Raw genomic sequence first — 23,910 nt, 5'->3', positions numbered from 1 at the left:
GACAAACAAAACACAACTTTACTTTAATAACGTTATGATTTAGTTAAATAAGAAGGCAAAGACACTTCCTCTCCATAGTTTTGCTTCAGCTTATGGAACTGTTTTTTAGTCAATTATAGACACTTTCATAGCTTTAAGACATATAAATTATTAAGGACCCTAAAGAAAGCAGGGTTCTTTACGGGAAAGCTAATGATGACAGAAGATAAATGCGGGTAGAAGCGGAGAAATGTTTATATGATATTTAAATGTTATATATGCATGACTGAGCGGCAATCTTGAATGTCCATTAACACTGAGAACCTTAGGCAAGGCATGAATGGACAACGGGTACGTAACTCATTTGTCCATGGATGCCAGACATTTCTCTCAATTATTTATCTCGTGAAGTGGATAGTTTGTAAACGCGACAACAATTAAATTAAGTTGAAGAGTTTGTCGCAAATGTGACATGATCCTCACATGTTTGTGATATATCTGGATTAAGTTCCGTTGCATCTGTCAAATATTCAGGATGTATTTAATCCATTTTATCTTGGTGCTTTCTATTGTACTGACTTTTCAGCTTAGCGCAGTGCAAGGTAAGTCAAATATATATTTTACTTCTCGTGTTTACTTAACGAAATGCAATACAGGTTTTTTTTTTTAACTCACAATAACCCGATGTTTATACGAGGTTAATTCTGTTTAAAAACTGTGTGTAAATATATTTTTTGTGTTCCCTTAGCTCAAGCCCAAATGCGCAATGAAGGAAACAAAACCGTGATACCAAAAAGTCGCAAGTCTTCGTTGTCAGGTCTTTATACTTTGATTTATTGCCCAGTCAGACAATGAAATTTCAATGATGTTATCAAATACCTCTAAGTTGTCTTTTTAGCTAGAAATTCCTTATAATTACGACGTACGATATCATTGACTTTAGAAAATTAAACTGCTACCTTATTCGTACAAATATAATTTTCACAGGACTTAAATTTGCACAAAATTAAAAACTTGCTGCAAGATTCTCTTATGAAACTTAGCATCCGTAACATTTTTAGCCATGTTTACGTTCTCTTTCAACCAAACATGCACCAAAGGAAAATTATTTTTCACATGGCTCGTTTTCCTTTGTTCTTCCAGGCTGATTATATTGAATAAACCCCGCTTATTAGCGTCTGGAAAGCTGGGGGCGGCTTTGATTGTTACAGGGGAGAGCGGGGCTGATAACTAATATTCCCCTAGGGGATTATTAAAGTTGATAATCCCCTAGGGAAATATTACGATATTATTCCCCTCGTAGCAAAGCCACAAGCCTCGCATGACAAACAAAACACAACTTTACTTTAATAACGTTATGATTTAGTTAAATAAGAAGGCAAAGACACTTCCTCTCCATAGTTTTGCTTCAGCTTATGGAACTGTTTTTTAGTCAATTATAGACACTTTCATAGCTTTTAGACATATAAATTATTAAGGACCCTAAAGAAAGCAGGGTTCTTTACGGGAAAGCTAATGATGACAGAAGATAAATGCGGGTAGAAGCGGAGAAATGTTTATATGATATTTAAATGTTATATATGCATGACTGAGCGGCAATCTTGAATGTCCATTAACACTGAGAACCTTAGGCAAGGCATGAATGGACAACGGGTACGTAACTCATTTGTCCATGGATGCCAGACATTTCTCTCAATTATTTATCTCGTGAAGTGGATAGTTTGTAAACGCGACAACAATTAAATTAAGTTGAAGAGTTTGTCGCAAATGTGACATGATCCTCACATGTTTGTGATATATCTGGATTAAGTTCCGTTGCATCTGTCAAATATTCAGGATGTATTTAATCCATTTTATCTTGGTGCTTTCTATTGTACTGACTTTTCAGCTTAGCGCAGTGCAAGGTAAGTCAAATATATATTTTACTTCTCGTGTTTACTTAACGAAATGCAATACAGGTTTTTTTTTTAACTCACAATAACCCGATGTTTATACGAGGTTAATTCTGTTTAAAAACTGTGTGTAAATATATTTTTTGTGTTCCCTTAGCTCAAGCCCAAATGCGCAATGAAGGAAACAAAACCGTGATACCAAAAAGTCGCAAGTCTTCGTTGTCAGGTCTTTATACTTTGATTTATTGCCCAGTCAGACAATGAAATTTCAATGATGTTATCAAATACCTCTAAATTGTGTTTTTAGCTAGAAATTCCTTATAATTTAAAACTGGTTTGTGACTGGAGATAGGGTACGACGTGTAATATATCATTGACTTTAGAAAATTAAACTGCTACCTTATTCGTACAAATATAATTTTCACAGGACTTAAATTTGCAAAGAATAAATCAAAATTAAAAACTTGCTGCAAGATTCTCTTATGAAACTTAGCATCCGTAACATTTTTAGCCATGTTTACGTTCTCTTTCAACCAAATATGCACCAAAGGAAAATTATTTTTCACATGGCTCGTTTTCCTTTGTTCTTCCAGGCTGATTATATTGAATAAACCCCGCTAATTAGCAACTGTCTGAAAAGCTGGGGGCGGCTTTGATTGTTACAGGGGAGAGCGGGGCTGATATCTAATATTCCCCTAGGGGATAATCCCCTAGGGGAATATTACGATATTATTCCCCTCGTAGCAAAGCCACAAGCCTCGCATGACAAACAAAACACAACTTTACTTTAATAACGTTATGATTTATTTTACCTTGACTGTTGTTACATTTTAAATACTACTGAGCAATTGCTTAATTGAAAACACGAGAAATGCGTTCCGGTACTCATGCCTCGACGTTTGCTCTTTTTCAGAATTCCGTTGCAGTTCAATCCGTTCGGTTGCTAACACACTCCAAACATTCAAACACCAAAAGGTTACCTTTTTTAGTGTTCTTCGGGATCCTTTCAGCTGTTCCTGGCTAGCAGCTCTTTAATTTGTCATCTTCGACGATGATATCTCTAGCCTTTTCGACGTTTTCTTCCCATTTGTTTCCGCCTGGTTAAAGCTAAACAACCCTTCTGTCGCCTCCTAAGTCAGGGTCTCAAAGGGGGGGGGGGGGGGGGGGTTCCTGGAGCCCCGGAGCCCTGAAATTTCTGCTTTGGAGCCCGGAGCCCGATCATTTTACTGACTGGAGCTCTGATCTTTTTTTGGCTGTGGAGCATGGAGCCCAAAGAAATTTTTAGCGGAGCCCAAAGCCCAGCGTTTTGAAATTTGATCATTTGCGATCCCAAATTGCATTTTTTCTTGTTTTATGACTGCATTTTGTTAAACTTTGTTATTATTGACCTTAGTGATATTCAAGTTAAATATTCAAACCACTTTTAAATAGTTGGAGACATGATAACCGTCTTCTTGGTCGGAATTGCGGACGTTTTATTTGCGGACTTGATTTAGCGTTGCAAAATAATTTTTATACCTAAAGATTGTAGACCATAGTGGAGCCCGGAGCACGAATGCAGATGATATGGAGCCCTGGAGCCCTGAAATTTTTGTCTTGGAGCCCTTGAGCCCTGCATTTTTTAGCCCAGAGCCCTGGAGCCCTAAACCCCTTTGAGACCCTGCTAAGTGCTAAACTGAGCGTTTTCGCAGTCCTCTTCGAGATTCTTTGAGGATAGCAATTTCTCCAAGTTATTGCCTAGATTTGTCGCAAAATAAAAACTCTCCTTCGCAGACTCGCTCACCTCTGCCAACTTTGCAGTAAAGTGGTGTAAAAAGGTGGTTACAAAGTTGTCGGAACTATCAGGCAATTACAATTAATCTATTGTTAAGCTTGTTTGGCAAGCATATTGATTGTTTTGGTCGGCGTATCAAAAACGAAAAAATAACCTGTTTATTATATAATTTAACAATGTGGAAACCCCAGTGCGTCTTTTCGGAACCTTTTTCCTGTTGTTAAGTGTGTGTCGGGAAAAACATTTCAGCGCATTTCAGCGCACACACATCAAAACAACGAAGAAAAAAAATCTTTCTTATTGTTTGAGCCACTGTTGATACCTCGCCCATGTGAAAAATAAGCCGGTGATTTTTAGGCACCTCGGCGATATGTGATTTATTCACCTCGGGCTGCGCCCTCGGTGAATAAATCACATATACCCTCGTTGCCTAAAAATAACCCTTACAAAACTTAATCGCAAATGCTGACCTGTGTATTGTATTGTGAATCGTTTGTTGTTAAGGTTCCGTTCAATATCATTGTGACATATATGGCTTTAGGATAGATTACGCCGATTTTTCACGATTTTTCTCGATTTTTCTGCCAAACGCGAAATTTAAATCTTGCGAAGTCTGATTCATATTTTCGCGAAATTTAGTTCCCGAAAAAATAAGTACGAATAAAGTAGAATTTTTTCGTTGAAGTCATAGTGAAAGTTATTGTAATGCACCATAAAAGCTCTAGCTCGGCCGAACATTAAACGTCATTTAGTCCCTAATTTGTTCCATCTGTCCTCAGACGCGAATGTCGCGGTCAGTAATGGCTGTGCAACGGCGAGATTAGGAACTACTTCATATAGTGGCAATCCAATCATCCCCAACAGGAACTGGCTAGACTCTGTACAAGTTGTTCGGATTCAGGAAGGTGTGTCACTGCCTCTCCACTTTTTTATATCAGTGAAATGCAATGATTTGTAACACCCAGAAAAATTGCAATCCAAGAAATTAATGCAAAACTGCGTCAATTACTAAGAACGACGCGAGTGATAGAGCGGTTTTCAATCGAGTGTCGTAAAACCAAAACCATAAAGTAATCACTCTGGCCAGTCTCAAGGGACGTAAACAATCTAGTGAACCAATCAAAACGCAAAGCAAGTACATGTACCTAGCCAACACAAAGCGCGGGAAAGCAAGAAAAAATAGTATCGACTCTCAAGTGAAAACCGCTCTAACAAGTTTGCTTCTTAAATTGTGAATTATGAACTTGCATTTGTTGCTGTACAATCAACACATCCTCGGATTTGCCTCGATCTTCATTCGATCGTTTAAAAAAATGGTTTTAATTTAATTACAGGCGGTGTTTTTTCATGGAATATAATGAAGTCACATGATTGCCTAATCACAAAATATTTTCAAGGATTTCTATTTCTGTTGTTCTATTAGATTGAAATGTTATTTTATTCTAAAAGCGCTGCTTGTGTTTAAACAGTAACTATTTGCAGCATGTCTGGGTAAAAAGGTCGTTAATCGGTCATTGTTTCCGGCAATCTGAGTAAAATTAATTATTTTCTATTTTTTGGTGAACCAGAATCAAAATGGCGAATCGCCTTGATAAAAACACCATTTATTTATATTAGATCTTCTACCTTATCCACATATCTCGTTTAACTGTCTTTGTGTTGCTGATTACTTTCCAGGTCATTATCGTGTTCTAGGTCGCACGATTTACATGGATTTTCTGAAACAGCTACTTCTAGATAAAGAAATAGATCTCTCAGACACAAGAGAAACTGAAGCTTCTCCAGTGTCATTGGAAATTCAGGCGGACACTGTATATATACAGGTCAGTTAAGCCGGGGGTACACCCGAATTTGAGTGAAATTTTAGGACGTTTTAAAAAGGGATAAAAAAGAAAATTATTTTTGGAACGCCACCAGACAGTTGTCAGCGAACTGTTTGGTGGCCATCCGTCAATTTTAAACTTCAATTTCAAATTTTCAATTCTCTTGACTACATCATATTTTTAAAATTTCTAATTTCTCTAAATTTTACTTATTCTCCTCCCAAACATCTCCAAAAATCACCTAAAATTTACAAAACTTCACAAAACATAGATTCGTGTAATGAGCTTAGAGTTTTTGAATTGCTTTAAACGCGAACGAGATAATTGCATTAAACCCAGGTTAAGCGGTGAATAAACGGCCTTTAAGTGTACTTCCGCCTTAAAAGAGTCAGCGCATTATAAGTAAATAACTCGGGCCAATCTTACACCACAAGACAAGGCTTTAAGCCAATACATAGGTGCCTAGCGCGGGAAATCGAGGGTGAGCGATTGGTTTTTGCGTTGCTCTTGATTGCTTGATCGATTAATTGTTTGAGAATAGTATGTTTTCCTTAATTGTTTAAGCTAGAAAACACTTGCGAGTTTTGTTAAGGGTATACGCATTTACATGTAAAAACCTAAGTTACAGCTGCTTTCTTCAGTGTTTTAGGGTTCTATTCAGCTGTTTGGTCTTAAAGCTTGCTCTTGATTGATTGAGTGATTGATTGTTTGAGAATAGTAGTTTTGTTAAGGGTTTATGCACTTACATGTAAAAAGCCTAAGTAACAGTTGCTTTTTCTGTTTTAGGGTTCTATTCAACTGTTTGGTCTTAGAGCTTTAAAAATATTCACACGCTCAATAATCGGAGCAACTGGAAGTGAATTAGATATTTCTGCGCCGAGCTGGGGCATAGTCTACCCAAAGCCATCAGCTTCTAGCCCGGGACAAGATGGTAAAAACGGCTTTAACGGACCGAGAGGTAAATGAATATGAAGTAAATACCTGTGTTGTTGCATGTTGATGTATTGTCTCGATGAGACAGAATTTAACCCAGTAAAACAAACAGATAAAAATGGATTTTGTTGTAAATGTAAGCGAGGTTTAAATAAAAACTGGAGGAATTAGCACAAGTAAGTCAGTTTAATTCTGTCAGTTGAAGTCACAGTACGTAAAATCAAAATCATATTTTGTATCTTTTGCTTGAATGTAGTATAAATGTAGGAAATAGATTAAATAAATGTTGTTTTGTGTCACTCGTTATGTGACAGCAAACTCAAAACACAAATAAGAAGCATCGTTCTTTCAATAGTATTGCCTTACGCTTTACACACATGTATGACTTGTTAAATTACCTGCCGGACAAAATAATTTCAAATTCCATTTATCAGAGGACATCCTACTTGTCAACAAGCGATAAACAGATAAACCGGGCCCGTAGTGACGGGGGTGCGACGGGTGCGTCCGCACCCCCCTACGGGAAATGGTATTTCTGTACTTTGACTATTTACATTCAATATGGTCCTTTGGGTTGAAGGTCCACCATTTGTAGATTCGTGTGGTGTATTTTGGACCAAATTGTGTGATTCTAGGTTACCAGAATTATTGTTGTTGCTACTTTCAATTTTACCTGCCTTGTTTCCTAACTAACTGATTTCAAAACGCACGAAATGCTGTCTCAGATATATAGAAATATACATAGAAAAACGCGCGCGTTTCACATTCTGGCCATTCTCATTCCAGAACTGTGAACAAACAACGCGCCCGTAGTATATAGAAGTCGATTCGCTATAAACCGGTAGCTAAGCTAAGAAATGTTATCGTTTGCTTCTCAGTTGAAATATTCGGTGACGTTATGCATGGCGCCTTCAGAATTGTTAGCAATGGCGGGGATGGATTAAGAGGACAAGATGGAGGGGACGGACTGGATGCAGAAGACAGCATTGCCGTGGTAAGCTAGGTTTTTTATGTTCGCTTTCCATGCAATTCTTCAGCCGTAGTTTAGCAATAAGCAGCGAGTTAACGCACGTTCACATTGCATACAATTTGGGCGCGGAATCTGAAGCAAAGGTATCAAATGTCAGTTGGTGACCGAGGGGTGTGGGGTAGGGGCAGTTCAATTTCCAGATACTTTCAGCTGTTCGAATAAAAATTATTACCGTTAAGGCGGAATTTTATCTTTGTATCCAACGCTTATTATCGGTTTAACGGAGATATCTCGTTTGCGTTTCAAGGAATCCAAAAACGTTAACTCTCCCCATATGTCTATGTTTTGCGGTGTTTTGTAAATTTTGGAGATTTTTGGGAGGAGATAGTTTTTCTGAAAGGATTGATAAAATTCGGAGAAATAATAAATATGAGAGATTTAATGTGATTTTAGAATTAGAATTTGAAGTAGAATTAAAAATTCTTCTGTTTTTAATCCCTTTTTTAAATCTCGTAAAATTTCATTTATTTTCAGGTAACCCCCCTTTTTCCACTTTATATTATGATCTCATGAAGCTCATAAGTTGCATCATGTTGTTAATAACACCTATCAATACTAGAATAAACAGTTTTTAAACGCGATAAATATTGAGAGTGCAGACAAAAGTTGGCCTAGGGACTATGTTCGACGAATCATTTGCTCCACATTTTAGTTTTGAATATGAGTGCCATTCAATCTATGCTGTAATACTTATAATCCGTTTCTCGGTTTTAGAGTTACAGACGCCTGGACCGGCAGTTACTCGTCCGGTACCATCTTATTATTTGTAGAGTTAATGCACCTTTATGCACGACGAAAAACGGGCACACCACCCACGCCACTACACACCCCCTCCCTTCCCCTCCCCTCTTAAGTTCACTCACTTCACCGACCGCTAATTATAAAGATTTAAATTACAAAGCTTTCAAAGCGAGACCGGCTTTTGCTTTTCTTCTGTTTTGGTAGGAAGCTGACAAACAGTCCTCCGATTGTGGTCGGCAAAATGCTAACAGTTGCAGACATGTACGTGGTAATAAAGGAGTGAAGGGTCGTAGCGGCGACAACGGTGGGAATGCTGGAAGATCAGGTAATGATCAGACCTGAAATCATTTGTTCGTCTTATGTGAACAATTATTTACCACGAACACATAGGGTGGTCTGCCTGTGATTTAAGCGATATGTATAATACAAGCAGATTTATTCGAAAGAGTAAGATTGGATGTTTGAATGGTGTAGTTTCTATTGCTTATAAAAGTGAGTGTAAGGCGGTTGTTTCAGATATTTTGGAAATGTTTCCCAAAGTTCTGATAAAACAAAATAGAAAGAAGAGTTCTCACTGTTGCTATTTGCTCTTGGCTTAATAGCAAATCTGGTATTGTAATTATGAACTTCAAAGGCTGGAGCAAAGGCCTGGCTAAAGTAGGAAGCATTGTTGCAGAAACATTGTTTATTGTCATGTTTCCTAGGTGGTTAACCCCCGGGGGGGGACTTCCACATGAAAGTGACGGGTATGCTCGTCGTCTCGCTTAGGGGTATGAATTTCGGATTTTGGGTCTCGCTTAGGGTGTTCTGAGGAAAATGGCAATATTTTAAGCCCTCAGGGTCTCGTTTAGGGTTGCATGCGAAGAAATATACAAATATCAGTTCTTTTTACAGGATTTTGGTATCTTTTAGGGGTCTATAATAGCTTGAGCCACGCCCAGATTGGTCTCTTTTAGGGGTTCTTTTCAAAATTTCCGACGAGCATCCCCGTCCCTTTGATATGGGAGTCCCCCCCGGGTGGTTAACAAAGCGGGAAGCAAAGGAAAATGTTTTGCTGCTTGGGTGGCTAAACGAGGAAACAATATTCCGGGAACAAGATGTCACACACGCGCATAAAATGCGAGCGTGCTGTTGCTAGAAGTCATTTTTAATAAGCAACACGCGAAACAAGTCAACATTGCTTCCAGGGTGGCTAAATTGGGCAACATAAGTTTCGGAAGCAAAGTTTCCTTCCAGGGAAGCAAAAATGTTTTGACCATAGGCCAAATAATTTGCGTGTTTCCGAGAAGTAAAATTTGATTCCTAGTATAGGCAGGCCTTAAGGGTTGAATTGGGTAATAATTCAGTAACATTTCTTAACTATTGTTTTTTTAATTTCGAAGAATTGAGAGTTTACTTTAAAATTTTGGCATGAAGGCACCAACAAGTTCATAATTGTATCATCAAATAAAGAATTGCGAGTTTCATGACCAACGATGTCATGCTATTCACGTTAGCCTCTTGACATAAGAACCATGCAGTTGCAGTGTCAGTACAGTTTTACCTCTTGTTCTAACTCAGAGACTCAAAGAGTTGTGCAGAATGCAATATGGCCAATCAATTAACATAATAATAACTTCGCTTGAGAATGAAGTCACATGGCTTCACTTTTCAGTTTGAATGCTGTTTTATGTTTACGAGCTTGTCGAAAGACTGATCGTGACGCATTTCGATTTTTTTTATAAAGCGAACTACTAAATCGTGTGACAACCTACATCCAGAAGAAGGATTTCCCCTATTGAAACGTTATACACGCGGCCGATCAGTCGATACTTCAGTGCAGAATTTTAAATCGTTTGAACTGTTCTTTTTTATGCTAACTGTTGCTAATTGTTTATTAAAAAGATTTTTGAAGCAGTCAACGCGATATTTTTACTTTTCGTGCAAACGTATGTAACATGATACTTTTGTTACCCTCTTAGACTGCTGTGACGCATCAAAGTCTATTTGGATTAATTTGTGGTTTTTGCGAAGCCACGTATCTACAAAAATGCCAAACAAGTGCCTGTTATTTTAATTTTCGTAAGTGTGGATTTCAGTAAGACATTGAAACAAAAAACGACACTTCCCCTTCTGTTCAAACGTATGTAACATGATACTTTTGGTTTTCTCTTAAAGTTATGTAACATGATACTTTAACGGTTTTTGTCGAAAACGTAAGAAACGTGAATTTCAGCAAACAGAGAGACATCGATTAATACACATATATTATCAATTAATCCAAGAAATGGTTTTTCAGATTATGAGATGTAAGGTCACCTTTTCTAAGAAAACAGCGTTGCCATATCAAGAATTATTTTACATGAACTGCTGTGACATCCAGTAGTCTAATGTAATGAATTTTCAGTTTTAAATTTTCGCCACGGAGTCTACAGGAAGGAATTCGAAGAAACACGCGATGTTTGTAAGAGTCCCAGTATATAACGTAGACTAATCGGTGCGTGTGTTTCGCAAAAAAGTATTTTGTTTCAGTATGTATGGTAGTGGTTTAGGGCAGGAGGTTTTAGGGGTTTAGCAGACGACAGCCCACCAAACCATCACAAAAGTGCATTCTTCACTGAAAATGAATGATTACTTCTTTTCTTGGTTTAATTAGAAATTTTATGAAAGAGGTGTCAAGGCTGAAGTATTATTATATAATGATTAATTGTTGATTGCTTTTGCTGTTTCTCTTTTATTTAATTTATTTAATTTCTTTGAAGGAAATGGAGGGGATTCTGGAACGCTGAAAGTTCTTGTGTCTGAAGTGGATGGAAATGTGGAGCTGAGGGCTTGTAGGGGGAATGGTGCAGTCGCGGCCACTAATGGACAAGGAGGGCTAGGTGCGGAAGACAGTGGCTACATTCTCTATCACTCTACTTTAATAGGGCTTTATTTGACAATTGTCTTTTTCGTATTTTATAGGTGGCCTTGGGAGTTATGGAGGACATGGCCGACTTTGTCAAAGTAATCGGTGGGAGCCAGGGGTTACCATAGAAAGATGTTTAGATAGGGGGCAGGGCTCTCAGGCAGGTCGCGGACTTCGAGGAAACGAGGGAACTACAGGAAATAGTAAGAGAACAAAACAAACCAAAGGGACAATATCAATTTGTATCTCAGAAATCCCAGTTTATTTTTTAATTGCTTGCCTATGTATGAAATATTGTGTACGACGTACAAAAGTACGGAGGTACTTGCAAAATCATACCCCTACAACCATTTAAGAAGTGAGGGTTTGATGATACACACCCGTTGGGGTTTAGTTGTAATTAGGTACCTCGAAGGCATTAAACATTAAGTAGATAGTCTGTAGATTTTGCAAGGTTCGAACCTTGCAAAATCCATCATTCTCTGAAGAAGACCGCAGAAGGCGATCGAAAATTTAGAGTATCCTTTTATATTTTTAGATCTGTTTAAACCATTTTTATATTTTAAGCTATGACCACAGATCGCTCCAGCAGTTTTAGATAGTCTATAGGTTGCTTTTTAAACTGAAATGAGATGGGATGACATGACATGACATGAAGAATGAGACGAGACGAGACGAGACGAGATGAGATGAAATGAGATAAGAAAAGAAAAGAGAATGAAATAATAAACAGCATTTTACACTCTTGCTAGCCCGTTCATCGACTTACATTAAAATGACGCGCGTATACAAACAAAGATTTTGTGACACAATCTTTGTAGGTTTCTTTTAAAAAAAATAAAGTAGGAAGAAATAAATTCATTGTGAATAATAACATATATTTATGTTTAAATCAAACTCATTGGTATTAAACCCATATATAAGAACCTGCTTGATCTTGATTGGTCAAACAGGTTCTTATATTTTTGAGTATTAAAATGGAAAATTTCTGCCAGCAGTTTCTTCAATCACTATGTTCCTAGAGGCGTTTTATTTTACTGTATTGGAGCAAACCTTTGATTGATGTTTGTTTTGCTACAGCGCCAGACACACCGGGAGAGCCTGGAGCCATTGACGACACCTACATTCAGTCCAGGCCTCTGGATGAGGCAAGTAAGGAAAGTTTTCCAATTAAGCTGCTTCAGGTTATGAAGCGGCATTCTGAGGACCTACTGTGGGCGAAGAATTACGACGAAGGAAGACGTGTTTTAAGATTTCTTACGCTGGTTACAGCCGACAGAGTCGATGCTATAGAGATTTACAAAGGTAACTCGTGAAGCTGACTTTGTTTTAATGTATGAAAAAAAAAAGAACCAGGTTTCATCGCATGAACACATAACTTTACTGTGATGTAAAGCTCAAGTAAACGGCTGGCGTAAATTTGGAATTTAATCAGCTTTACGCTACCTATACATTTTTTAAAGCTGAACTTTATGCCAGCCTTACACTCAAGTTTAAATGCGGATAAAGAGACTCCTTTACACCAACTTTAAATCACACGGTAGCGTAAAGGTCGGTTTAAACACCTTTAACAACATTTAATTGATGGTTTAAAGTTGGATAAAAATCTTTACTTCAGATTTAACCACCTTTAATTTCACGTTAATCCCAATTTTCATGCTGTGTAATTTGGTGCTGTAGATGCGACCAATAAAAATCTACACTAATACATGTGCAATATTTGGACTGAGATCTTTTCCACGTAATCCAAATACGTTTAGACTCCAAATATCTTGTCATGTTAACATTATACTTTATTATCATGCTTTTTCCTTGTTTCACTTGTAGAAGCAAACAGAAGACTTGGATATCTTGGGAAAGCAGGATTTGACCACTTTGGAAATAATGAACTATTTGCTCCAAGAGTTAAATGGGAAAAGCTCAAAGGGATTGTCGAGGATATGCGAGTTGCTGCAACAAGCTATGAAAATTCCTATAACAGCATTGGAACAATGATAGCCAACGATGAAAATTTTCAACAGGTAAGTAAATATTGTAAAATTTACGAAAATTAGAAATATATTTGTTTAAACAGCTTCATCGATATTTCGAAATTATATTATAAAATCACCAACTTCCAAGTCATTCATTTATATTTTGAACCTTTTTGTGGACAACATATATTTGGATGCATGAGCTTCGTCATAACTCCCAAACATTTTTCAGAACTTTGCAAAGTTATGATTTTATAAAGTAAACGTTCGAAATAATTGTTTATTTTTACAGAGGTGGGCAATAGGTTCTTCGTAGTCACTAAACCCAATATAAGCCACGTGCCGGCTATGACGTGCTTTGCACTGTACAATAAACAGGTTCCATACTAGAGAGTGACTTTTGGTCTAAAGCCCGGGGCAAACGAGGGTAGAGTTGATGAAAGTTGACTCTTATGAGAGTATTCGTCAGCTCTCAGCGACAAAAGGAGAGGAAACTCTAACTGATACTCATGGAAATTTTAGCACATTCAAAGTCGATGAGAGCGCATAAGATTCGATCAGAGAGAACATGAAAGTTTCGGGCAAAACGAGAGCGAGAGTTTGAAGTCTATCAACTCTCATCCTTGTTTGTCTCGGAGTTTAGCAGAAAAGCGACAGTATGTGCAACTCTCTTGAATGGTGTGTTCGATATAAAACCAGGCTATGGGTATAATTGCACAGGACGTCTAGATAATAAACACAGATCTCAGTTTTGTCCCTGTAATGTTTTTTTTTTTTTATTCTTTTTTTATTTATAATTGCAAGACTTACATCACTTACAATACTTACAACAGTTACAATACTAACGTTACTTACAATACTGGCGTTATTTATAACATTAACCTTATTTACAATAGCAACGTTACTATTAACACTAACTTGTCTCACCAAACGAACATTTCTTACAATACTAACATTACTTACAATAATTATAAAACTACTTACAGCACTTTACATTTTTAATTAACAATACAGCACGTTACTTAAAAAAATAAATAAATAAATAAGTTTAATCTAAATAGCTTACAGTTTTAAATATATTAGTGTTACCAAGATTTGAAAAACAACCAAAAATATAAATATATGTATATCGCATTATTTTACAAGTCAACTAAAATATAACTGAGAGTTTTGAGTGGTGCAAAAAATATATGAAATGTGCAAGATGAAGAGTATAGGAAAAAGAGCGATAGCCTCAACGTCTTGGGGTGTTGGGAAATATGTGACGAGGTAGTGCGATTTCCTCATCTGAATTAAGAGAATTACTTTGAGCTTAGGAGGGGGATTAAGGGATCCCATTTCTTCAGATTGGATTTAGTTTTATGGGCTTCAATATTAAATTGTGATTGAAGAGTTACAACGAACGTTTTTACTTGAGGAATTTTTTCATTACATCTACAGCACCAAATATAGTGTGTTGCTAATAAGAGACAAAAATTTAATTGAAGAGAAACCCTCAGAATGTCCCTGAAATGTTGATAAGCACAGAAAGTTTAAGAAACACCGAAAAAATTTTAACTGTTGTAGTCAAATGGTGCCGTAGCTAAAATCGCCTTATATTGTTTTCTTTTTCACAGCTTGCTTCACACATGTCTGAAAACACGCGAAAACAAGTTGAGACTGAAAAAGAAAGGTTAATAGAAGCAAGGAGGGTGGCTACGACCGAAAAGGAGCTCTATGTTAGGGTAACTCTGAAGTAGCCAAAGTCTCTCTTTACTTCCAAGATCAGTAGATTACCAAGTCAACGGATGATAACAACAGAAACAAAATTATTAAACAGGGGATATTGTCAGTGTACTACCTACCAAATTTATTATTTTTGAAATTAATGTTTAGTATTTTAACTTAGTAAAAGAGGAACAGCTACCTCGTGGATGTGTTACCCTACTAGGCATTCTAAGAAACAAATGCCACATTATGTTGTGTCGCGTTGCGTTTCGTTACCATAGGGAATATTACAACCTGTCAATTACCGTATTTTCTCGATTTATTTGACTCCTGCAGTTTGTTCAAACCCGGTGTTTATTAATCAACGGTTTTTATTCATTATTTTCGACAAAATGTATCTTGGTTATATGCCTACAGCTTATTATTCGTGTAAATAAATTGCTTAGGGGCCTAATTTCAACTCCAACTTGGAGGTCCGGCGTTTATTCGGTACCCGGCGTTTAATGGAGAAAATACGGTATGTAGGTTTAATCAAAGAGCATTTCACTTCTGCAGACCATTCAAGAACTGGAAAATGGTATGAACAATGTCGTTGTACACATCGAAGCGGCGTTAGGCGAGGCTCACTCAAGTGCGACGTTCAATGCCGATGATTTCATGGCTGTATTGCAAGGTGTTGTTGGATTTCTTAGTGCCGTAGCAACAAGCAACCCATTGGCTTTCATCAATTCAGGAGTTACCTTAGCACAGGATCTGTCGGGAAAAATGTGTCCAGTGGGCTCCATTCACGATATTTTAGACAAACTCGAGAAGTGGTTAACATTTGGCGAAATTTACACACCGCTTGAAGATTCGAGTGATTTGGACTTTGATCAGGTCGATGTTGAATCTGTCCCGGAAGTGATGCAGGTTAGTTACATGAAAGCCAGTGATTGGCTTTACCAGAGCTTATTTATGTCTCGTTCCCAGAGCTCTCAAAGAGCGCAAAGGGAATGAGAGTTGTTTCTTGTATGATGACTGGACTTGTACCTTAGTGAGTTTTAAATGCAATCTTAACGAAGAAAGGCTCTTGACACCTTGAGAAAAAAGCTAATGCAACCTGCAGCCATCTTATTCCTCTTTGATGTGCTATTTTTTGTCCGCCGACGTGCGATTTGCGTAATGAATTATGTGTCGAAAAAACAAGACAGCGGTTAAAACGAACTTTCTTTCAGAAGGCAATGAAGCATATTAGAAAGGGTAGAAAGTAATAAAAGGAAACCATTTGTAAGCACAAACGCAGGGAAAAAACCCAAAGGAATCAATCATAATCTTTTACAGAATTAGACTATCTTGTGGGGATTGTCAAACTAATTTCCTGTGCAGCCGCCGAATGCCTTTTATTGCTTACAAAGTAAACGCTGTTAAACTCAACTGTTGAAACTCAGTCGCTGCCCATGCTCATTCGATAGCGCGTTTTATGTGAGCTAACCCGCAGTTAAATAGTATAAAAATTTACAGGTATTTCGTCATTTCGGAGATTCGTCATGTAAAGGACACATTTTTCATCCACGGCAGATAGATTTCCTACAATAAACAAAAGTGTAGTTATTCAGTCAATGTATTATTATCATTGTATTGCTTTAGGCCAATTTGGAAATGAACAAAGAGGAGCTCGCTGCCCAGTTGGTGTGCTTGTTAGATATTGCCTCCAGACCGCAAGACGTAGCAAAGCTGAAGCAATTGATCGAGCAATTCTTCAGCTATGGCGCTGCCCGTATTGACCTTATTGGTAAAGTTATGGATCTGGACAATGAGATTGGAGGATATAACTTTGATATTCCCCTACTGGAAGAAACCGAACAGTCGCTACAAGCTGTCTCTGGAGCAACAGGTTGATTTTGATACATAAACCTTATTCGATGATATGGTTTACCAGAATTGTAATAAATATCCGCGGATATTTTGCAAGTTGCGACGGAAGATGCGAGCACTAAGTATAAAATGTCTACGGGTATTGTCCGCGTAACATGTTCACGAAAACTAAACATTTTTTGTTGTTGACACGATCAGGGTACCTGAAACGCAATACTTAATCAGCTAGTCAGAATGCTTTTTATCAAATACCTTCTAAGGATGTGACCAGGTCCTTTTCAATCCTACTACCCAATAGTAAATATCGTACCTCTAAGACCCTTTTTCTGTAAAGTTGTGCGTGCTCTATTTTCCTATAATTTGCGTTAATGATAAACAAACTTTCTTTTTAAGGTGCAACGTTGACGGAGGAAATGCAGGTCAATTTCATGGATAACCTTCTCAGTGTGTACAGGGAAATGGAGAATTCTTTTATGAAAAATGTCTATGAGTTGTACAAGGGTTTACAATTCCGCACGCTCTGGAACATTGTGGATCCACTAGAGGGCTTCCAGCGGGGTATGCTGGTCAGCGGACAGCTAAACGGTGTCATTCAACTGACGAAGGCTTTACGAAATATACAAAGACTTGAAGTTAAAGCCGTTAAGTGTTACACCAACAACATTTACACCACCGGTAATCAGCGGTGGACTCTCAACAATCAGAGTCACCCAACAGTAAGTGGCAAGCATGTTCCAATGTTATTTGCTTTTTTTTTCTTGTCAGAAAAGTAAAATGTAACACAATTTTGTTGATAATTTCTATATATTCTTTGTTTCAGATCTTTCGGGACCTAGTCAACGATGGCACCACGACGTTTTCTATAAACTCTACTGGTAGCTGTACGTCCTGTTACAATGCTCGGTTATTAAAGGTACTGGATAGTGCGTTTTAACTGTTACAACACACAACCATTGAATTTTGTTTGGGTCAATGTAATCACTATTAATTGGTGGGCAAATTAGATCAATCACGGCAACCATTGACCTTTAATTTACTTACTAAGGCCAGGTACTGGTGCAAAACACTAGTCACTTAAAGCCATGTGCCTCAGATGGGCCTATAAAGTTATAGTAGAACAGCTGGATATTTTAACCAATCTGCATGCAACAATTGGATTATGTAATAAAGTGCAACAGCTGAGTCACTTTGGTTAGGTGGAACAGTTAGGCTTCTTTAGTTAGGTGTAGCAAATGGACAGTTTAGCAAGGTGGAACTGGATCACAATGGAAGATCATTCGCTTGTGTTCGGGGCTCCATCAAAATGGAAATATTGTCAGCTTAATGCAAAGAAATGGGAACAGATTACACATATACAGCGTACTTGAAGCCAGGATTGTGGATGCACAGATTCACGTCTAAGGAACTTTTCGCTTGTCGGCTCAAGCTATCGAGTTGAAATTAATACTTGCACGTAAACTGTGTGTGCTGAGCATGTTAACTATGTGTGATAAGAAGTGTTGGGTGTTTCTCTTGCCGTAATGTTATTTATTCATTTTTTTTTTTGGCTGAGGCGACTACGTTTGACAATAGAAAATACAGTTAGGTCTCGGATTGAAAAAAAAAATACATAAGGAAAGCTTAGAACGCAAAATTTATTTTTATTACTCGTTACTGACATCCCAATATGTCGCTTTTAAACAAGTTGAAATATATTTAAATTGCATGTTATTTGACATTTCAAAAACTGTGCGCTGTGAAAAACCTTTATTCACCCGTGAATGTTCTTAAAATGTTTTAGCATTTGCATAAGAACCTATATCACTCATTCATTCAATCATTCATCTCCGCCTTTTTTAGGATATGGCATGGCCAACTCGCTCGAGTACCTTCTCCGCTCATCGCCCAAGACCTCTCCCTAGCTCCAAGGCCACTCACAAAACGACACTTTCACTTTATTTAGGCACGTACTTTTCTAACCCATGGTTACCTCAAGTATTAAATAAAAATAAACATCAACGTTAACATAAGCCATTCTTTGTAGGACAAGCACACAAGTCAATCCTCAGCCTCGTACATTAGCCAGGGCTTTATTCAGTCAATAGGAATTGCATACACTGACCCATAATTAAAAACTCTGCACAAAACACAGAAACTATAATCAAAGTCTCTTCGAGATATCGACGTTTTTGCATGAAGGATGAGTCGAAGGTTTATCCTGTGCATTGTTCTTCGAACTTATCATTACAGTTTCTTTGTAGTTTAGTTTAACAATTTCCTATCTTCGCGGAGGAAATGCAGCCATATAATTTTGTCAAAAATGGCTCGTCCTCGCCGGGTATTTATACACATATTCCTTAACATTACACAAATAAACAGTGCAAATTTCAGCGAGATCTGACAATTCTATACTTTAAAATTGCAAGGACCTTTCGAGGCAGTCGATTACGGCAGCGAAATTAGCAAATGAAACAGCAAAGTATGCGTTCGTTTGTTTTTGCGACGCCATATTTGAATTATATTGTTATAGGTAGACCGCTGTTCAATGTGTTCAAGGCCGTATCGTTACGATTGCTCCACGAAAAAGCACGAAAAAAAATACGTATATTTCCGACTACTGTCGGGGAAAACATTGCGCATATAATTGCAGCGTAAACAAATCGTTACACTCAAGCTGCGTTTTGTCTAGGCTCTGCGAGGGTCGGAAATCAAGACCCAGGATTAAACAAAAGCCATATATACAGTGAATGCTTTTGAATTATATTTGAAGATGAAATACGAAAGAATTTTGCTGTCTTTGACTGAAATTCCACGCGAACTGCGTAGATGCGATCGCATGTTGTAAAGCCGATTCATGCAACATTGCTATCAACGCGAAATCTCGTCCCTAACGACCTGTAGGCTGATGACGAAATAGAATTGCGCTTGCATGTAGCGACCAAATTTGGCCTAATATTTAAACGCTCCTAAGCTAAAAGAAGCCATTTGTTTTGACTTCAATAATATCTTTGAAAAGAGCGAGTTTTTTGGTATGTTTTTTTTTTTGACGTTTGTAATGTTTAAACATAGTTGGTAGAGGGAGACGGGTTAGGAAACTCGGCGAACATCAAAGGATCAAAACAATAGCGGCTCGCTGATGTTGAACTGACCCATCACGTGACACTGACCCTGCACACTCAAAACAAGATGGCGGGCGGTATTGACGATCTCTACCTCTTTGGCGAAAATTTCGATGCTATTTTGGGTATTTTGGAAGAGGATGAAGGGTTACAGGAACAATTTGAAAGCTCAGCAAGCGATGTAAGTACAAAACTAGAATTTTTTTCCACTGTTTTGGCTGGAGCACGGTAAAATCTTCAGTGACACACGAGCTCACGCGCCAACATACATGTAAACAACAACCTCAAGTTTGTCTCTTCAAGGTAAATTTAATCGGTATTATTCTCGAGCTGGATCTTAAGGAAATGTTTCGTAATGAAAATGATTACGACGAACTTATGCTAGCATATGCCCTTGCATTGTAGTTAAACTTCGCTTTAAATTACATCGCTGTCTTTGGCTCTTTCTGTCTTTCCTGTTTTCTATCCTTATTTATTTGTTTTGGTATCAATTGTAGGTTCAATCGACAGAAATTGTATGCAGCGAATGCGGGAAAAAATACAAAACTAGTGGAGGATATCGAAGGCATAGAAACTCTAAACACAACGATCAACAACAACGATTGTCTCTTACGCCAAGCGTTCTTGCCGAGATTGTGAATGATGCTGTACAGAAAGTTAGAGAAAACAAAGTCTTCAATGCTGACTTACGAGACGAATTCAGCAAATATGAATACACACAGCTTACCGAAACTGAGGGATTTTCTGTGTTTCAAGTACTGTACGATGGATACTTAAAGAATGGAGACACTGAAAAATTTTATGAGAAATATTATGCCCAGGTTCCACTAAAATCAACAAGCTTCTTTAGAGGGTTATCTCGAAATGCAGCTACATTATAAGCTACTTTTTTCTCAAATCTATAAACTGAGCGAGACAAAAAACGGACAAGAACACGATAGAAAGACTTCGAAACTCGCTCAACACTCGCACTACTATTCGGACGCCATCTTGAAATGTTGTGTGCAGGGTCAATGTCACGTGACATCGAAAATCGTAAACAAAGACATGCTTCTTTGAAGTTTGCGGGTTTCCTAACCAGTCTCCCTCTACTAACTATGGTTTAAACGATGTAAGTGCTAGTGATTATTTATTCGTGTTTTAGTTACGCAATCCATTGTTTGTGCGACGCTTTTTATAGATCGCCTTTCAGACACACGTGCGTTGAGATAAGAAAGCTGACATGTCACTTTTAAAATTGTTATATAACGTTTGTAAATGTGACAAGTCACGTTTTTTCCACGAGATCACCCACAGCGGAAAGTAATCCCCTGCGAAATTAAAACAGTCCCTTGAGAAATTAAAAAAGTCCCTTGAGAGTTTACAAATATGTGGTTCCAAATTTTGACCACATAACCCCTATTCTACGTTTTTAGCTTGTAAACAAGCAAAAACGTCGAAACCAGAAACAGTTAAAATTGATTGAAGTTTGGGGTATTTTGCCTTTTATTCTTCCAGCTGTATGTGGAATTAGGAGGAGACGAACAGCCCCAAAGCGTACCAGACACTATTCATCTTCAAATTCGCCATCTAAGCGAATCTTATTTTCGGGATGGAAATGGACAGATGAGGGAATACCGTCAACCCTTGGGAAATAACAGAACAATGAACTTCAGACGCTACGCCATTTTAGATGAGGCAAGATGTCGAGAGGAAGAAAAATCTGGGAACCGTGAGTTAAAAATACAATGTTACTATCAGTGGAATAGCTAGTTGAGGTTTACGGTAAAAGGTAATAGGTTTCCAAAGGAAAAACGATGCACCAAACATTTTTTTGTCTCACACGCTAAGATTTGTGACCTTCAATTCTTGTCTTCGAGTTAAAATAACGTGTACAAGTATACAGTCAACTCTCTCTAAAAAAGACACCGTCGGGAACGGCTCCAACTGTCCGTCTTATAGGGAGTTAAGTTAAAACGACAGGGACGGGACCAACCTAAGGTGTTCGTCTTGCAGAGGTGTCCGTCTTATAGAGCTAGGTGTCCGTTAAAAAAAGTTGTCTGTAATCGTATTCTATTTGCAGTTAACTCTTTGTTCTGCATGAAAGAAAGCGACGACCGCTGGGAACCGATGTGCAGTCACCCACTTAGTGGTGGAGTATGCGCAAATGAGCAGCTTGCCGCGGAAGAGTGTAGAAGCCCGTTTGGAACGTACGAATTGACTGTACCAGTTGATGAAAACCTGGGTTGTGATTATGCTGGGTTCAACAACAAGAATTGTCGAGATCTGGATGTGAGTAATGAAGGCATATCTGGAATTTGTATGGTTGGTTCTCCACAAGTAAAATTTCATTAAATAGGAAAAATCGCCAAAAAAGAGCAGAGAACAAATGTTTATTTAAAGTAATGGGCTGATGAAGCGAAACAACATGAATTATCGGCGATGGTTAGAAAGCAGAATATTTGGTAGAACATCGCCACGAAAGCTATTGCATCGTAATGCAAAACAAAAATTCAAAAACAATTTTTCTTGAACCGAAGAGAGCGCAAATTCTGAAAAAACTGTCTCCTTGCTAAACGCCTGAAAACCTTTCTCCTCTGAAGGGCTTGAAAATTGGCACAAAACCAGAGAAGAAATGGAAATTTTATAGTAATTTTGAGCATTTTTCGGTTAAAGTGTAAAAGCTAAGATTTATGCAAGTACCGTAAAAAATGCGTGTACCTTAGTGCCAACCGTTTTCCTATGACTTTGGAAAACGGAATTCGAACTTCCATTTCGTTTTCCGTTTTCTCACGACTTTGGAAAACGGAATTTTCTTTTTTTCGTTTTTTATGACATTGAAAAAAGGAATTTGAACTTCCATTTTCGTTTTCCGTTTTCGTACGACTTTAGAAAACGGCCGAATTCGAACTTCCATTTTCCAAAGTCGTAGGAAAACGGAAAACGAAAATGGAAGTTCGAATTCCGTTTTCCAAAGTCATAGGAAAACGAAAAACGAAAATGGAAGTTCGAATTCCGTTTTCCAAAGTCATAGGAAAACAGCAAACGAAACTGGAAGTTCGAATTCCGTTTTCCAAAGTCATAGGAAAACAGCAAACGAAACTGGAAGTTCAAATTCCGTTTTCCAAAGTCGTAGAAAAACGGTTGGCATTAAGGTACACGCATTGTAAAAGCCCATTGTTATTCATTTATTAATTGTCACTTTTTGTTTCTTTTAACCATGTGTCCCCAAATTAGTAAGGAAATCTTCCCTAGCTATGTGGTTTTGACACTCTAATAAAGTTTTTTATTCATTCATTCATAACTTGTACACGAAACGTGTTTTAAACTACTGTAATGTGAACAGTGCAATAACAAGCATGTTTAGGTGAAACATGTTTCAGACTTCAACTCCGTCACTTGTGAATCACGCGTGTATACTTAAAATATGGAATAACTAGTGGGGTATCTCGCGCTAGAGCAATTAAAAGCATTGCATGACTTATTATTTATGACTGTTTATTTGTATTGTAGTATCCGAAAATTACTCAGCTTACAACCTAGTTAAACAAGTTAATGCTGTAAATACGTTCGCTTCATAAATTATTATTTTACCTTGCAGCTCGCCAGGTTTAACACCATGAATGTGTGGGCTCAATTCTTCTACTGGTCAGAGGTTTACCCTGTCGGGCCAGATGATCGCACTTGTTTCAGCCCTCTACCCGCAGTCATGTGACGTAACCGCAGCGAGAACTTGGTTCCCTCCGTGCATATTTATCCTTGTATTTTGTTATTTGTTGTTCATTTATTTGCCTCAAATTCAAGTGGTGAGGAGGACTTTAGAAAAGAGCTCGTGAAGTAGCAATAAATGGCTTATTAACTGATTGTTGATTTATTTTACAAGTGTTTATGTCCGTTTTGCCCTTGCTTGTTCCCATATATTTTCCGAGATATTTTGAGAATTTGGCAGTGTTTGATTGACAATGTCAAATGCACGGTAAAATCGTTCATTTTGAAAATCGAGAAACATGTCTCAAAATACAATGCGACAGTAATGCTGCCGTCGTGATGGTTATGGTGTCTAGTGGCAAGACAGCCAGGCACTGTTAACAGGCTTTGTAACATCTGAGATCAATTGCTTTTCATTTTTAAAAACACCTTTAATCAGGAATAAAATGACTTTTGAGGAAGTATGGTTTATTTGCCTCCACACAGTTTCATTTTCGGCCCAGATAACTAGCAAACATTAATGTGTTTTTAA

At 37.7% G+C, this 23,910-nt stretch overlaps 2 protein-coding genes across 3 annotated transcripts; both read left to right on the top strand.

The window, feature by feature from the left end:
* The first annotated feature begins 439 nt into the window (after nucleotides 1–439).
* Nucleotides 440–23,825, top strand: LOC144630195 (uncharacterized). 2 transcript variants are annotated; one of them, XM_078488516.1, is made up of 20 exons: nucleotides 440–581; nucleotides 728–796; nucleotides 2,029–2,097; nucleotides 4,425–4,550; nucleotides 5,323–5,468; nucleotides 6,255–6,426; nucleotides 7,280–7,395; nucleotides 8,377–8,497; nucleotides 10,914–11,033; nucleotides 11,116–11,262; nucleotides 12,140–12,364; nucleotides 12,887–13,080; nucleotides 14,649–14,756; nucleotides 15,295–15,648; nucleotides 16,366–16,612; nucleotides 16,987–17,309; nucleotides 17,414–17,506; nucleotides 21,189–21,402; nucleotides 21,754–21,962; nucleotides 23,272–23,825. In XM_078488516.1, exons 1-20 carry the CDS (start codon nucleotides 515–517, stop codon nucleotides 23,383–23,385), a joined length of 3,234 nt encoding a protein of 1,077 aa, XP_078344642.1. In that variant the 5' UTR covers nucleotides 440–514; the 3' UTR covers nucleotides 23,386–23,825. The 2 variants fall into 2 exon arrangements, with proteins under 2 accessions (XP_078344642.1, XP_078344643.1); XM_078488517.1 differs by lacking the exons at nucleotides 440–581; nucleotides 728–796 and adding an exon at nucleotides 1,742–1,883.
* On the top strand, nucleotides 19,641–20,641 carry LOC144630255 (uncharacterized). Its single transcript, XM_078488594.1, has 2 exons — nucleotides 19,641–19,872; nucleotides 20,189–20,641. Exons 1-2 carry the CDS (start codon nucleotides 19,759–19,761, stop codon nucleotides 20,570–20,572), a joined length of 498 nt encoding a protein of 165 aa, XP_078344720.1. The 5' UTR covers nucleotides 19,641–19,758; the 3' UTR covers nucleotides 20,573–20,641.
* Nucleotides 23,826–23,910: the final 85 nt, after the last annotated feature.

Source organism: Oculina patagonica, chromosome 11 (assembly GCF_052425735.1).
Source record: "Oculina patagonica isolate OP01 chromosome 11, crgOcupat, whole genome shotgun sequence".
NCBI classification, from domain to species: Eukaryota; Metazoa; Cnidaria; class Anthozoa; order Scleractinia; family Oculinidae; genus Oculina; species Oculina patagonica.
The sequence above is the reverse complement of the archived record's forward strand: the minus strand, read 5'-3'. Positions and strand labels throughout refer to the sequence as shown.